Source organism: Stenella coeruleoalba, assembly GCF_951394435.1.
Source record: "Stenella coeruleoalba genome assembly, chromosome: 2".
NCBI classification, from domain to species: Eukaryota; Metazoa; Chordata; class Mammalia; order Artiodactyla; family Delphinidae; genus Stenella; species Stenella coeruleoalba.
This window is the reverse complement of record NC_137147.1, coordinates 92,874,781-92,891,153: the sequence shown is the minus strand read 5'-3', so window position 1 is coordinate 92,891,153 and position 16,373 is coordinate 92,874,781. Positions and strand designations below refer to the sequence as shown.

General features: G+C 39.9%; 1 protein-coding gene across 1 annotated transcript in view; it reads left to right on the top strand.

Moving 5' to 3' along the window:
- The first annotated feature begins 3,679 nt into the window (after positions 1-3,679).
- TRPM7 (transient receptor potential cation channel subfamily M member 7) overlaps positions 3,680-16,373 on the top strand; it is a 121,518-nt gene continuing 108,824 nt past the window's right edge. Inside the window, exon 1 of the mRNA XM_079914322.1 lies at positions 3,680-3,811. Coding sequence (XP_079770448.1) covers positions 3,809-3,811 — 3 coding nt within the window. The 5' untranslated portion in view covers positions 3,680-3,808. The remainder of the gene's footprint in view (positions 3,812-16,373) is intronic.

The window sequence follows — 16,373 nt, the reverse complement described above, 5'->3', positions numbered from 1 at the left end:
TCCCCCACCAGGGATCGAACCCGGATCCTCTGCATTGGGAACGCGGAGTCTTACCCACTGGACCACAAGGGAAGTCCCAACACTTTTTTTTGAATGAATATATTCATCCTCCAGAACTGATTGCTCACTGAAGGTCAGCATATGTGAACTTCAGGGCTGTCTGATCACCTGTAAATTAAATAATTTATTTTCAGTAGTTCAATTAAGGTGTCAGTGGGAAAAAATGCACAACCTAAAAGTTGAGAATTATGTTTTATTCAAGAACATTACTGAGTACTGTAGCCTGGAAACAGATTCTCAGATAGCTTTGAGAAACTGTTTCAAAGAGGTAAGGGAGGAGCCAGGTTATGTAGGAGTCTTTGCTAGAAAAAGACATGTAGTCGAACATCAAAACATTACTGCTAATTACAAAAAAACAGATATCTCAAGTTAATGATGTTAGTGCTTTTCTATGTATGGGAAGATGCAAGAGTCTGGGCTCATTGAGGGACTTCCCTGGTGGTCCAGTGGTTGAGAATCTGCCTTCCAATGCAGGAGATGCCAGTTCAATCCCTGGCGGGGGGGGGGGGGGGGGGGGGCGGGAATAAGATCCCACATGCCGCGGGGCAACTAAGCCTGAGCGCTCTAGAGCCCACATGCCGCAATTACTGAGCCTGTGCACCACAACTAGCGAGATGCCCGTGTGCCGCAATGAAAGATCCCGCATGCTGCAACTAAGACCTGATGTAGCCAAATAAATAAATAAGGGTCTGGGCTCATTGAAATTATTCCTTTGATATGCATCTTAACTATCTAGAGCCAGTATCCTGTCTTTCTCTATCCTGAATTCCCCTCAGAGCACAAGGTGATAGTGGCTGATGGCTTGATCATGGGCAACATTCGCTGTTTACTGAAATGGCAAGCAACATTTCTAACTCTACACTAAATGCTCCAATTTACCAAAAATTTCTGGAGACCAACTATCATTGAGCTATTCTTGTTTCTTTTCTACACCATCCAAGCAAGGGGACTTGTGGGTACAAAAAGGCCAGAGACACAAAGACCAAGGAGAACAGAGCACTCTTATCTCATTTTATTTTGATTTTCTGGTTTGTTTCCACCTTCTAGATTATAAACTCCCTAAAGGCAGAAAGTGCGTAGGCCCAGCTGAGATCTAGAAAATAAACATTTAGATCCCTGCCCCAAGGGGCTGACAATCTAGTAGGAAAGGTATGACACATGTTTTAAAACATTTTTTTAGGACTTCCCTGGTGGCGCAGTGGTTAAGAATCTGCCTGCCAATGCAGGGGACATGGGTTCAACCCCTGGCCTGGGAAGAGCCCACATGCCGCGGGGCAACTAAGTGAGCCACAACTACTGAGCTTGTGCTCTAGAGCCTGCGAGCCACAACTACTGAGCTTGCATGCCACAACTACTGAAGCCCAAGCGCCTAGAGCCTGTGCTCTGCAACAAGTGAAGCCACCGCAATGAGAAGCCCACGTACAGCAGCGAAGAGTAGCCCCCGCTCTCCATAATTAGGGAAAAGCCTGCGCTCAGCAACAAAGACCCAATACCGCCAAAAAGAAAAAAAAAACCATTTTTTAAACCTTGGTCCTGCTGGACCTGCCAGATGGGGAAGGAATATACAATACAGGCATACCTTGTTTTATTGAACTTCATTTTATTGCTCTTCAAAGATACTATTTTATTTTTTTTGTGGTACGCGGGCCTCTCACTGCTGTGGCCTCTCCCGTTGCGGAGCACAGGCTCAGGACGCGCAGGCTCAGGACGCACAGGCTCAGCGGCCATGGCTCACGGGCCCAGACGCTCTGCGGCATGTGGGATCTTCCCGGACCGGGGCACGAACCCGTGTCCCCTGCATTGGCAGGTGGACTCTCAACCACTGCGCCACCAGGGAAGCCCAAAGATACTATTTTCAAAGCAATAAAGTATTTTTAAATTAAGGTATGTAGTTTTTTTTAGACATAATGCTATTGTACACTTAATAGACCTCAGTATAGTGTAAACATAACTTTTATATGCACTGGGAAACCAAAACATTTATGTGACACAGTTTAGTGCAATATTCACTTTATTGCAGTGGTCTGGAATGGAACTTGAAATATCTCCAGGGTATGTCTGTAATTGAAGATTGTTCACAAGTATGGCCAAAGCTTGTTAGGGAAAATGGGTGGATCAGTTTTGTTGAAGAGAAGATCCTACTTCAGTGAATTGTGTTTTAAAAGGTTTACAAGGTTATAGCTATGCTGAGTGAAAGAAGCCAGACCTCCTCTCCCTTCCCCCAAAAAAGTACATATGGTATAATTCCACTACATAAAACTTTAGAATATGCAAACTAATCTATAGTGAGTGAAAGCAGATCAGTAGTTGCTAAAGGATGGAGATGGGGAGGGACAGGATGGAAGAATTATAAAGGGCAGAAGGAAAATGTGAGGTAATGAATACGTTCACTGCCTTGAGTGTGACGATTTCATGGGTGTATAAATATGTCAATACTTGTCCAATCGTACATTTAAATAGGCATAGGTTACTTAATTGACATGTCAATTATCCCTCAATAAAGCTGTTTTTAAAATAATTTTACTTTATTTATTTATTTTTGGCTGTATTGGGTCTTTGTTGCTGCTCACAGGCTTTCTCTAGTTGCGGTGCACAGGTGCCTCATCGAGGTGATCGAGGTGGCTTCTCTCGTTGCAGAGCACAGACTCTAGGCTTGCGGGCTCAGTAGTTGTGGCGCACCTGCCTAGTTGCTCCCTGGCGTGTGGAACTTTCCAGGACCAGGGCTCAAACCCGTGTCCCCTGCATTGGCAGGAAGGTTCTTAACCTCTGCACCACCAGGGAAGTCCCAATAAAACTGTTTTTAAAAAAGAGATAAGATTAGCATCAGACAGAGGAACTCTTGACGTTTTTCCGGAGTGTGAAAAGCAACCCTAATGGTCAAACCTGGGCTGGTGTGAGAACAAAGGAAAAGGAAAGACAGAAAAGCCACAGTCTTAGGTTCAGGTGTGTGGTGTGTCTGCGCCGGCGGGAGATATCTCTGGAGGGAAAGGCTAGTGCCCACAGTTAAAGCCAGAAGAATTTTTGCTGGCACAAACAGGGGAAGCTAGAGGAAGAACATGATTTGGGTCAAGATAATTTTCCATTTTGGACTAGGAGAGAAAAACATGGAAGGCCTCCACCCTCGCTGAGGCACAGCTACGGGGTTGCAGGCAGACGCCAGGCCCAGTTAACACAGACAAGACCACGCCACAACTCCCGGCGGGATCCCAGCGGCCTGAAACCTTAAACCTCAACTATCGCTTCCTTAAGTTCCACTCCCCGAGCTGAGGCAGATGTTTGTGCAAGTCCCGCCTAGGTATCCCACGGAGATCTGGGGAGAACACCTCACCCAACTCGGCATAGCCGAGGTGCTGGGACGGGGGCGCTCGTGCCCGACGCGTACGCGCGGCGCGCATGGAGGCGGCCTGGAAGTGAGGGAGCGCGCGCCTCTCACGTGACCCGGGCCGCGGGCGGCTACGCACACGACGCGCCCCTCACGTGGTCTGTCTCCAGCCCCGTCGCCGGCGGAGGCGGGCGCGGGCGCGTCCCTGTGGCCAGTCACCCGGCGGAGTTGGTCGCACAATTATGAAAGACTCAGTTTCTGCTGCTAGTGCCGGAGCTGAGTTAGTTCTGAGAAGGTTTCCCTGGGCTGTCCTTGTCCGGCGGCCTCTGCTGCCGCCTCCGGAGACGCTTCCCGATAGATGGCTACAGGCCGCGGAGGAGGAGGAGGTGGAGTTGCTGCCCTTCCGGAGTCCGCCCCGTGAGGAGAATGGTACTGGACCCACGCAGGCCCAGGCGGGGGAATGGCCCTGGGGGTTGCGGGCAGGGAAGGGGGAGGACTCGGCTGGCAAGTGTGTGCGCGGAGCCGCTCTTCCTGGGGCTATGCACCGCCGGTTTGCCTTGAGGCTTCCGGACTTGCCGTGGCGGGACGGGAGTGCAGTTCTTTCGCGGGTGAGGAGCAGGAAGCAGGTAGCAAATCTGGCGCGACACCTCGTCGCGGGAATCCCCTGAGCGGAGCCAGGGCTCAAGCGAGGGCTCTTCGGGGCGGCAGAGGCGGGAGCCGCGGAGGACCTGGCAGAGCTGAGCGGCCGCAGCGCGCCAGAGGCAGCGCTCAGCCTGCAAGCTCCGCATCTCCCGGGAGCGCGTTCCTCCTGGCGCTTGTTGCTGGCAGATAAGGCAGCCAAATGCTCTGCTCAAGTTCTGCATGGAAGCAGAGGGAGGGCTGAGAGGGAGCAAAAACGGGATAGAGGATACGGCTTTGGAGCTGTGCCTTGTTTGCTGCGCAGCGTGTACTCCACAGGTCCATTTTCCTTTGGAGCCCAAGAGGAGGGATTAGACGATATTGACGCTAAATCTGGTTTGGAATTTTCTTTAGCAAGAATTAAGGGTTTTATTGGGGCGCTGCTGTAGGTACCGAGGCGATGTGTTGTCTGGATTTGTGTCGAACCGCCTCATCCGTTGCCTCAGAGAAGGGTTGGTCGTGTTTTAAACCAAAGTTGCGAGAGGGATGCGGCGCATTTCACCTTCTGATAGAGGTTTTTGTTAAGGCCAGGAATAAAATTAGAAGATTTCTCACAGAGAAAGTCATTTAGATCAGAGACTTGACGAGCGGATAGGTATTCCTGGTCAGTAGTTGAACTAGATAGGCTTCATGCAAACAATTCTCTCTTTGCTGGAGTCTGGCAGGTTTACTTTTCTCTAGAAACTAATTCAAGTACCATACAAATTGAAACCACGAAAGTAGTTATGCTTTGAATAAATAGTACACCTTTCCATTATTTTCCACATTTTTCGGTAAAGTCAATAAAAACGTCATTTTACCTTTTTTCGTAATTTTTAAAAGAAGGATTTGTTAAGTTCCTCTACCGACGCTAAATTTTAACATTTATTACTTAAGTGGATTTTAAGGGACTCTATTTTGGGGGGGGAAGTTGAATCAAAGTGCCTTTCATTAAAAAAAAAGCAAACCATTAATACTGTTCAGTGATGTGTCTAGTTTTCCTTTTTTTATATGGTAAATAGCATACATTTGAACATGCCACTTAAGTATTTAGAAAAAAATTTGGATACGTTAGAAAATGGAAATGAAGACGATTCATCATCTTAAAAGCCATTGCTTCCTACTGTTTGGTTAAAGCAACCAGATGACTTTGTTTCTAGTGACATTCTAGTGAAAGTCAATTTCTTAGTCTTACCTCAGGTGCTGTTCTTAAGTTCAGCCTCTTAATGTCGCTATCTACACACTTTGAAATCTAGCCTTCAAAAATTGACGTGGTCAGAGTTTCTCTTGTGTTTGTTGTCTTTCCATTTTTGTGGCAGATGCACCCCCCCGCCTCCGAAACAACGTTTGTATGCAGCATTGTTGTTTCTACAGGGAGAAGTTTTCACTTTAAAATTTGAAATTAAGAATCTGATTTTATTTTTTACGTTGCTTGGGTCCTGACTGCTATTGAGTTTTGTGATTTTTCCCTACAATTTCCAATTAAATTACAGTGAAACTTAGGATAACCTAATACTGAGGTTCTCCAATAATGATAATTCGTTGAGCCTCCTCAACTTTAAGGTAAACACTGTGACCTGAAAGTTTCCCTAAGTATGTTGTAGCTACACTGTATAATTCTTATTGTAAACTCTTGTTTAAGGCCTTTGCTTTAAAACTAATCAGCCAACAGACCAAAAAACAACACAAAACAAATAAAATACCAAGAAACACAAGGGAAACTGCAGTGGAATAAATTTTGTTACAAAATTAAAAACCATGGCTATTAGAAATATTTGTTTCATTCATTTGGTAAACACTTAGTGTTTAATATATTCCAAGCACTGGAGTGGCAAAGATGTGTTAGACAAATTTCCCACTTTCAAACCGCTTACATTCCAGTTATTTATAAAAGAACTACCTGTCTGTTGTCAATGGGAGATGCATACATCACAAAACAAACATTTAGTGTCTAGCAGGCTCTGTGATACTCTGTCTTGAAGGGCAGTATAGCTATGCAAAAAGCAAAAAGGTAGTTTGATATTACTGCATAGATTACTGTGAATGTATAGGCTAGTCAGGGAGAGAGAAAGGAAAGTCTAGTTAGGCTTGCAAAGGAGCTGATAGGAGAAGTGAGTGTCGTAGAGGCAATAGGAATTAATTAACCTGGAAATAGAAGGTATGTAGAATTTGGTATTGGTGGTGTTAGTCTAAGGGAACTGAGCTTTAGAAGAGAAGAGCATCCAGGGAAATCCCTGGTCCAGTGTTTAGGACTCGGCGCTTTCACTCCTGAGGGCCTGAGTTCGACCCCTGGTCGGGGAGCTAAGATCCTGAAAGCTGTGCTGTGCGGCTAAAAAAAAAAAAAAAGGCATACATAGTTTATCTTAAGATCTGTTGTACGAGTACTGTATGTAGTTTAGAAAGAGTGGAGTATGGGATGATATATGGGGTACTAGTCTGGGAGTGTTATAAAGATAGGCAGGGACCAGATTTCTGAGGGCAATGTATGTTATGCAAAGAAGTTTGGATTTTATTCTGGAGATGAGGGGTCCACTGAAGGAATCAGTATGGAGGGTGACTTGCTGTGTGTTTAAGCTGAAAAGAGAGTCCATAAGGAGGCTGTAGCAAGACTGACCAAAATATTTAGGGCTTGACGTAAAGAAGTAGTAGAAGAAAAGAAGGAACTGATTGAGATGTTTAGGCGTTAGAATATTTAGAACTTGGTTCCTTTCGAGGAGGGGTGTGTGTGTGTGTGTTAGCAAACGTCAGTAAGAAGAACCAGACATAAAATGAAAACATGTAATAGTTGAAGTCATTACTTAATATGTGCAAATATAATATTTAAAGGCAGTACTTAAAATTGTATTTTTGACTTCGATTTATTTTTTTTACAAATTTATTTATTTATAGCTGCATTGGGTCTTCATGGCTGCGCGGGCTTTCTATAGTTGCAGTGAGCGGAGGGGGGCTACTCTTCGTTGCAGTGCACGGGCTTCTCACTGCGGTGGCCTCTCGTTGCAGAGCATGGGCTCTAGGCATGCGGGCTTCAGCAATTGTGGCTTGCGGGCTCTAGAGTGCAGGCTCAGTAGTTGTTGTGCATGGGCCTAGCTGCTCCGTGGCATGTGGGGTCCTCCCCGACCAGGGCTTGAACTCTTGTTCCCTGCATTGGCAGGAGGATTCCCAACCACTCTGCCACCAGGGAAGTCCCTGGTTTTGATTTTTAAATGAAGGTCTATTGAAGCAAACACTTCTAAAATTTAAGTTTGAGAGTTTTGCCAACCATAGATATTTTTGATACAGTACTCTGATAATCTCTTTCTTTAACATTCTAATGTGGGAGATTTCAAACTTACAAAGGTATAATAGTACAATGAATCACCATATACCCATGACCCTTTTCAACAGTTTGAAACATGTGAATATTGTTTCTGCTATTATCCCTCTCATTCCTCCTCAACTGGATAATTTAAAAGCAAATCCCAGACATGTTCCATCTACAGGTACTTCATTATGTGTATCTCTAAAACTTTAACATATCCACAGTACTATTAGCACACCTAAAATTAATAATTCTTTGATATCATTAAATATTCAGTATATTTCCTTAATTTTCTCATGTTTTTTTTCCCAGTTGGTTTGTTTGAATCAGGATCCAAAGAAGTCCACACAGCATTTGGTTGATAAATCTCAGTCTCTTGTATCCCCTCCCCCCCTTTTTTGGTCTTGTCATTTAACACTTATTTAATGAAAAAAAAAATCCAGATCATTTGCCCTGTAGAATTTCCCACAGTTTGGATTTTGTTGAATGTATCCATATAGCATCCTGTAACATGTTCCTTTCTCCTCTGTATTTCCTGTGAACGAGTGGTTAATCTAAAGACTCTGTGAGATTCTAGTTGGATGTTTTGGCAAGACTGCTTCACAGGTGGTGCTGTGTACTTTTTATTGCATTACATTAAGAGGCACATGCTGTCTGGTTGTTTTTCTTTTTTTGATGTTAAGATTGACCAGTGGGTTGGTGTTGTCAGCTGCCTGATCTTTGAGTTGTGACGTTCCCCATCATACATTCACATAATGGTAGCAATTGATGATTATTGCCATTGCTCAGTTATTTCACTCTGGGTTTCTGTTTCTCCTTTCTTTTTGGGGGAACCTTTCAGCATATGATTAAATTTTACAGTTTTTTTTTTGTTGTTGTTTCTGTTTTTAAGAGACTGCTCTTAAAATGAGCAGTCTTAAAAATGCCTGTTTTAAGTTTGTTGCCTGGAGGCAAAGTTCAGAGTGGTTGAGATTAGTTTAGAACATGAGGAACATTTGGTTATCTATGGGAATTTGAACTGAGTCATTTATATGAATTGGTATAAAAACACTTAGATGTGTGTCACTCTTAGAAGGGGCTTTGTAATTATTAGATTAGTTTGAATATAAGTGAAATGTGTGACTTGGAGAATTGGACCTCTTCTAGTTTATCTTTATAAAAATGTTGGTTTAATTTGAATTAAGTTACTACTTTTAGATATTTTGTTGACCCTTTGGTTCGGTTCACCTAGGATTTAGAAAATTACTCTGGATCTTTTGGGGGAATATGTGTTTAGTTTCCTGACTATCTAAAGGTTTTAGAACCCTGTTGAAGAAATTTTGGTGTATGGCGGTAAGCAGTTCTTTGAAATTGATAGACTTGCCTGTTTACCTAAGCATCTTTGCCAAGTCACACTGTTACTCTGTGAAAGACAGATGGTAATCTTTTTTCTACTTCACCTCAGGAGCAGTACTAGGATTAAAGTCTGTGAAACACTATTTGTCCCTCCTTGCGTCATGAAAACATGTTAATAACTTAACACCTCAACTATCCCAGCTGCCAGACTTCTGAAAACTTCATCCTTTGGAAACCCAACTCCTCATAGAAAGAAAAAAAGCTTTTGAGCCAAGCCATTATCAGAAATATAGCACCCTTAAGCCCAGAGTTCACTGGTTGAAAAATATGTGCAAAGTGAAATTTAATAGGCTTAGTTACCTACTTTTCTCTGACAGTTTGGTAGTACATTAGGAATGATAGAAGGAAAGTTACCTGGGAAGCAGACTAATACTATAAGGAGGAGACTGGAGAACATTAACTAGAATAGAAAGATGGGACTGTAAATTACCCTTCAGTATGTGAACTAGCAGTCTTCCTTGTTTTTGAGTATAATTTACCATACCCAGCACCTGGAAGGTGCTCTACCCAGAAGGTACTCCTGACTAAACAAAGTGTGTTATAGGCTTTAGACAAATTTTCACAATATTAGCTAACATGTATTAGCATTTTGTGGCCATCGTTCTAAATGCTATACATATATCAATTACATATATCACTCTCAAGACTCCATTATGAAGTAGACACTTCTTCCGCCCTCCATTATTTGTATAAAGAACAGAGAAGCAGAATCACTCACCAGAGGTCATAAGGCTTATAAGTGGAAGAGTAGTTGTTGACTTGCCAAATTATAGAAACCTGGAGAAGGATCTTTATTAGCGAGATGTCAGATGACAGGTGTTACTGTTAAGTAGAAAAGTTAAGGTCATTTAAAAAGATGTGTCATTTATGGCTGAGTAGTATATACAATGGAATATTACTCAGCCATAAAAAGAAACGAAATTGAGCTATTTGTAATGAGGTGGATAGACCTAGAGTCTGTCATACAGAGTGAAGTAAGTCAGAAAGAGAAAGACAAATACCGTATGCTAACACATATATATGGAATTTAAGAAAAAAAATGTCATGAAGAACCTAGGGTAAGACAGGAATAAAGACACAGACGTACTGGAGAACGGACTTGAGGATATGGGGAGGGGGAAGGGTGAGCTGTGACAGGGCGAGAGAGAGTCATGGACATATATACACTAACAAACGTAAGGTAGATAGCTAGTGGGAAGCAGCCGCATGGCACAGGGATATCGGCTTGGTGCTTTGTGACTGCCTGGAGGGGTGGGATAGGGAGGGTGGGAGGGAGGGAGATGCAAGAGGGAAGAGATACGGGAACATATGTATATGTATAACTGATTCACTTTGTTATGAAGCAGAAACTAACACACCATTGTAAAGCAATTATACTCCAATAAAGATGTTAAAAAAAATATGAAGTAAGCTACTGAATTCTTTAAAGACTTCAATAAAGGCAAGGTGCATCCTTTAAAAAAAAAAAGATGTATCACCTTTAAAAAAATTTTGTCGTACCATATTTTCTTTAAATGCTATAAAGCTTAGTAGAATTTCCTTTACTACCAAATTTCTATGTAATAACTTTAGGATAGGTTATTTATAACTCAGTTGTTTACATGGTATTTTGACGAAGTGCAGAGATTTACTATTCTGAGGGAATCCTTAATAGATTGGAAAAGTCATTAACTAAACTAAATAGATTTTGTTATAGGTAGAACTCATTAATAAAAACCATAGATGCCTATAATGAGTGTATCAACAAAGTATCATCACACTACTCAGGGACAGAGAATAGGTTGTTATGGTTTACTCCAATATGAAGGCTCAAGATTTGTAATAGAGAATGTCCAATACTTCTTTAGATTTCTCTTTTTCAGATTAATTTTTGTGGTATCATCTGAAAACATATCAATCAGTGGTCATTGAATTAGGTATATGTGATAGATCCATTTAATTCAACAGATGCTGTTGCTTTTGAAAAAATATTTTATTAGGTAATAAGGAGCCAGGAAAAAAGGTGCAGAATTTAAATTGTATACTATTTGACTGAAAGTACATAATATTTTAAAATAAATGTATATAATTTGAGTTCTTTGCTGGTTGTTTTTGTTATGGAATTCAGGTGTGTAGATCATAATATAGCAGACAGTGCTTATCACCCAGCTTAAGAAATAAAATATTACAGACAAAATTTGATGTACCCCATCAAAATCCCATTCCACTTTCTACTTTTTCAGATATAACTTTTATTCTAAATTTAGCCTTTATTGTTCCTTTGGATGCTTTTGTAATGTTGTTACCAAGAGTATGTATACTATATAGTGGTCTTTTGGTATTTCTATGTTTGATATATATAGAATTATGTACATCGTTTTATGGATCTTTTTTTTTCGTTTTCTTTTTTTATTGAAATATAATTGATATACAATATTAGGTTCAGGTGTACAACATAGTGATTCAATATTTTTATAGATTATACTCCATTTACAGTTATTATAAGGCAGGGGATATGGGGATACATGTACATTTATGTCTGATTCACTTTGTTGTACAACAGAAACTAACACAACATTGTAAAGTAATTATACTTCAATAAAGATATTAAAAAAATAAAGTTATTAAATACAGGATATATTTCCTGTGCTGAACCATATATCCTTATAGCTTTTTTTTTTTTTTTGGCCTCTCACTGTTGTGGCCTCTCCCGTTGCGGAGCACAGGCTCCGGACACGCAGGCTCAGTGGCCATGGCTCATGGGCCCAGCCGCTCCGCAGCATGCGGAATCTTCCGGACCGGGGCACGAACCCGTGTCCGCTGCATCGGCAGGCGGACTTTCAACCACTGCGCCACCAGGGAAGACCTCTTTTTTTTCTTTTTAATGAATATTCGGTTTTGGAGATTAATTCATGTTGATACATGTAAGGTTTAGTTTATCCCTTTCAGCTGCTATATATTATTCCACGATAGGAATATGCTGTATGTTGTCCATTTTACTGTTACTGGGCATTTAGGTTGTTTCCAGTTTTTTTACAAATAATGATGTAACATTCTTATATGTATCGTCTTATGTACACATGTGAGAATTTTTCTAGGAAGTATATATCTAGACGTAGAATTGCTGGGTCATAGGGTAGGTGCATCTTCATCTTTGTAGATATTGCCAAAGTGTTGACCAAAGTAGTTGTGCAGTGTCCACTCCCTCTAGAAATATATGAGAATTCTTTTTTTTCCCCCAACGCCTTTGCCAGCACTTTTGATGCAGTTCTTTTATTTTGCCAGATTCATGAATGTGTAGTAGTTCCTCATTGTTTTAATTTGCATGTCCCTGTCCACCGATAATGTTGTGTATCATTTCAGGTTACAAGTTTTTGGCTATGGTTACCTCCTCTTTGATGAATTGCTTTGCTCAGTTTTCTAATGGATTATCTTTTTCTTTTTTATTATTTACTTCTAGAAGTTCTTTATGTATTCTGGATACTAATTTTTGTTTTTTTGTTTGTTTGTTTGTTTTATGAGCTACAAATACCTTCTTCAGTCTCTAGCTTTTAAAATTTTTACTTTGTTAATGGTGGGCTATTTACTTATTTTTAGGTTGTTGGTGTACATTGGTTTTTAATTTTAGGTAATAATTTATCAGTATTTTCTTTATAGCATGTGCTTTTTCTTATCTTGAGGTTATAAAGTTATTTATTTTTTGGTAGAAGTTTTAAAGTTATGACTTTATTAACCCATCTAGTATTCATTTTGAATTCTAGTGTGATAGTTCATATACATATAGTATGTTGGTATTATCTCCTGGTTTGTATTGCTGTGTCTGTCACACACCAAGTTTCCTTAAGTGCAAGTTTCTAAGTGATTTACTCAGTTGTTCTGTTTGTCTTTTGTGTCAATATATTTATTTGGATTTTTTAGCAATCTTAGGAGTCTGGTAAAATTTCTTGAGTTAGTGTAAGAAATTTAATTTTTTTTTTTTTTGCCAACATACTTATCTTTTTTTCTCCTAAAATGATGAATTTTGATCCCTTTTCATTTTAATAATAATTCTTTATGATAAAATGAATTATTCTGGGTAAGACTTTATCTGGAATACCTGAGGAAAAAATTACTGCTGTTTGAGCTAAATGGAGGTTGGTCACTTTTTAGACTCAATGTCTAGTCTTCAATTATTTAATGTCTTGGACTCGATGGTATGGCATGATGGTAACTGCTCATACTTATCTTTATCAAACATTTTCTATCCCTTAAATTGAGGGCAGTATTGGGCTGGTAAGCAGTCAGGGTAGCAATCTCCACGAGGTCAGCAGGACAGCAAAACCAACAGAAAATAAGATGGGTTGTAGTAGTTGGACTCTTTACAAACATAGTCATGGTCTGAATCTGATTCTGTTTATTTATTTATTTTTATTATTATTTATTTTTGCGGTACACGGGCCTCTCACTGTTGTGGCCTCTCCCATTGCGGAGCACAGGCTCCGGACGCACAGGCTCACTGGCCATGGCTCACGGGCCCAGCTGCTCCGCAGCATGTGGGATCTTCCCGGACCAGGGCATGAACCTGTGTCCCCTGCGTTGGCAGGCGGACTCTCAACCACTGAGCCATCAGGGAAGCCCTGTTTATTTTTTAATATATAAAACTTCCCCAACTGTTTATCATTCCACAGAAGCTTTTCAACAGTGTCTTAAAAACCTGTTCAGAGGATTCATATTTGAATTATCAGTAATATGTAATTATTAATTAGTTAAGTGGTTGGCAGCCAATTAAGCACAAGAGCAGAACTCTAGCGTAAGGGCCTGTAGGAGTGCCAGGAGATCAAATAAATTGGACTTGACAGAGGAAGTCAAAGAGTGCCAGCTGTTTTCAACATTTTGCTTCAGGCTAGCCTTAATTTTTCTTTGTCATTGTGCTGTTGCTGGCAGGCATGTTGACCTATGTACAAAATTATCATGTAACTCAAAATTTCTAGATCTGTAGTGTCATTTAACTTTTTTAAGCTATTGCATTTTATTAGTAGGCAAACTTCCTCTTAATTTGATTGCCTTTTTTCTTGAGTATGGGTCACATTTTCCTGTTTCTTCTTATATCTAGTAATTTTGGATTGTTATCATAGGTGTTGTGAATGTTACTTTGGAGAGACTCTGGGTTCTGTTATAGTCCTCTGAAGACTACTGATTTTGTTTTTAAAAGTAGTTGTTATGGACTGAATGTTTGTGTCTTCCCAGAATTCAGTGTTGATGGTATTTAAAGATGGGGCTTTGTGGAGGTAATTAGAGTTAGATGAGGTGATGAAGGTAGGGTCCTTATACGAAGAGACACCAGAGAGCTTGCTCCCTCTCCCCGACACAGTGAAAAGACGGCTGTCTGCAACCCAAGGAGGGGGCTCTCACCAGACATAGACCTTACTAGCACCTTAATCTTGGATTCCAGTCTCTAGAAGTGAGAAAATGAATTTTGGTTGTTGAAACCACAGTTAAGTCTTCCAGTATTTGTTACAGCAGTCAAAGCAGACTAGGATAGTAGTTGATTAACTTGACTGTACTCAAATTCCAAACTGTGTCTCCTTCAGTGGGCAGCAAAAATATCTGTTCAGTTATTTTATTCTTAACTGACATGCTTGAAATCTGCCCCATGTATACGTACTTCATGGGTCAGCTAGATTTGAACAGAGTTATTGTGCAGCATTTAAGCTTCCCTTTCTGTGACTCTGTCCTTTGCAGAGTCACTTTTCCCATCACTTTCCAGCTGCTGTTGTCACCTTGAAGTTGCTGTTCTGGTTCTTCAAGCGAGTAAGACTGTGGAATTTCTATTGGAGTTTTAGCTACGTAGTGGATGTGGAGTGGGGACTGTCTTAGGCAAAAAATGGGAAACTCCCTCAGTGCTGTCCCTTTATCTTAAGTACAGACTTCATCTGATTTCTGCTTGCTTTTGGTTGCCTCTCCAGTGCCGTTAAGTAGTTGTTTTTTTTTTTTTTTAATTTTTATTTTGTCCAGAGTTTATGGTTATCTGTGGGAGGGTTAATCCAGTAGAACCTCCATAGCTGGAAGCTCCTTTCTAATATTAATATATAGAACCATAGAGTGTATTTAGTTGTAAAAATAGATTGATTTTCACATGTTACCTTGAAAGTAGAATTTTTAAAGCAATCTTTTTTTCCCCCAATTTTTGTTCTCAGCATATAGGCAAGAAGGATGTGCTATTACTGACTTGTTTGAAGAGTCGTATGTGGTTAGAAGGTTTATTTATAGCAGATGTGCCCCTTATTGCTAGGAGACAGATAGGAAGAATTTATAACTGAATTTTGAAGAATTGTTGAAATATGACTGTGTGTGTGGCATTTTGCTAAAACACGGACCGTAGTCTTCAGAGCAACATTGTGAATTAGGTACTGTTATTTTTCTATATTATAGGTGAGGGTACAAGTTCAGAAACTTGCTTAAGGTTGCATCGACAGTATAAACAACAAAGCTAGAATTCTAACAGGTTAATCTGACTCCAGAATCTGTGCTCTTTAACCACTGAAGATCACTAAGTGATCCCTAAGTTTCCCTCTTTTGCTAATGTTCTGTGGATATAGTTAGTTTTTACTTTACCTAGTAAAAGTTCCTAAGTTAGGAATTTTCAGATTTGTGTTTGTAGTGTGCCACCTTTTGGTAAAATTCAGTAATACAGTCTAGCAAAAGAAGTGTAAAATCGGGAATATAAATATACATATATTTGTAATCCAGGGTACATTTGATTGGATACCTGATGGCAGAGCAGAAACTCAGAATTTCAAAAATTGCAGAAACCAGTCATTGGGAAGGATTTGCAGTTATCAGCTGGGATATGTGACTATCAGCTATAGGGAACCTGCAGGAAAAATAACTTTTGTTAATCTACATCTAAAACTCTTTAGCCCCACCTCTTTTTTCACCTCATTAGAAAGCAACTCTTTTTTTTTCTTTAAAAATATTTTTATTTATTTTTATTTATGTTTTTGACCACAACAAAAGCAACAATGACTGCAGTTTACCAAACACGAAACACACTCATACTATGTCATAATATTGACATTCAGTCCAGTAATCCTCTACTGTAACAGCTCCTTTACTTTGCAGTGAAAATTGATTTGTATGTTTTTTGCCTCTGAGTCCTTACGGGATTTTTTTTTTTTTCCAAACAGAAAGTCACAAAAATTATAATCATCCTAATCAGTTCACTCAGTCCCATGTAATTAATTTATTTATCTTGATATTTTGTTAGCACTTTTATGAATTCATCAGTTTTCCGTTAGAGTTCTGAAAATGCTTATTCATTCAGTTCAGCAGTATAGTCAGTTACCAGAAACCTGTACTTGTCAGAGTCTTTTCCATGAATTCCTTGAAGATGAAACCCTTTTACAGGAACATTTTTGGAAAAGCATCAGAGTACATCCAGAACTGTCTGTAAATGAAAAAAGACTTAAAAATGACCACGGTTAAAGATTTGGTGAAAGTTCATAATAATTGACAAGGAAATTTAGTTATTTCTGAGATATACATTTTAAAGTAATAACTAGAATTATGACTTATAACATTATATCAGAACATATAAGATTTTTAGAAATTTCATGTAATGTCTGAAACATTTCTATTAACATATTTCCATACAAATTAACCCAAAGAGAGTTTAGTATTAGT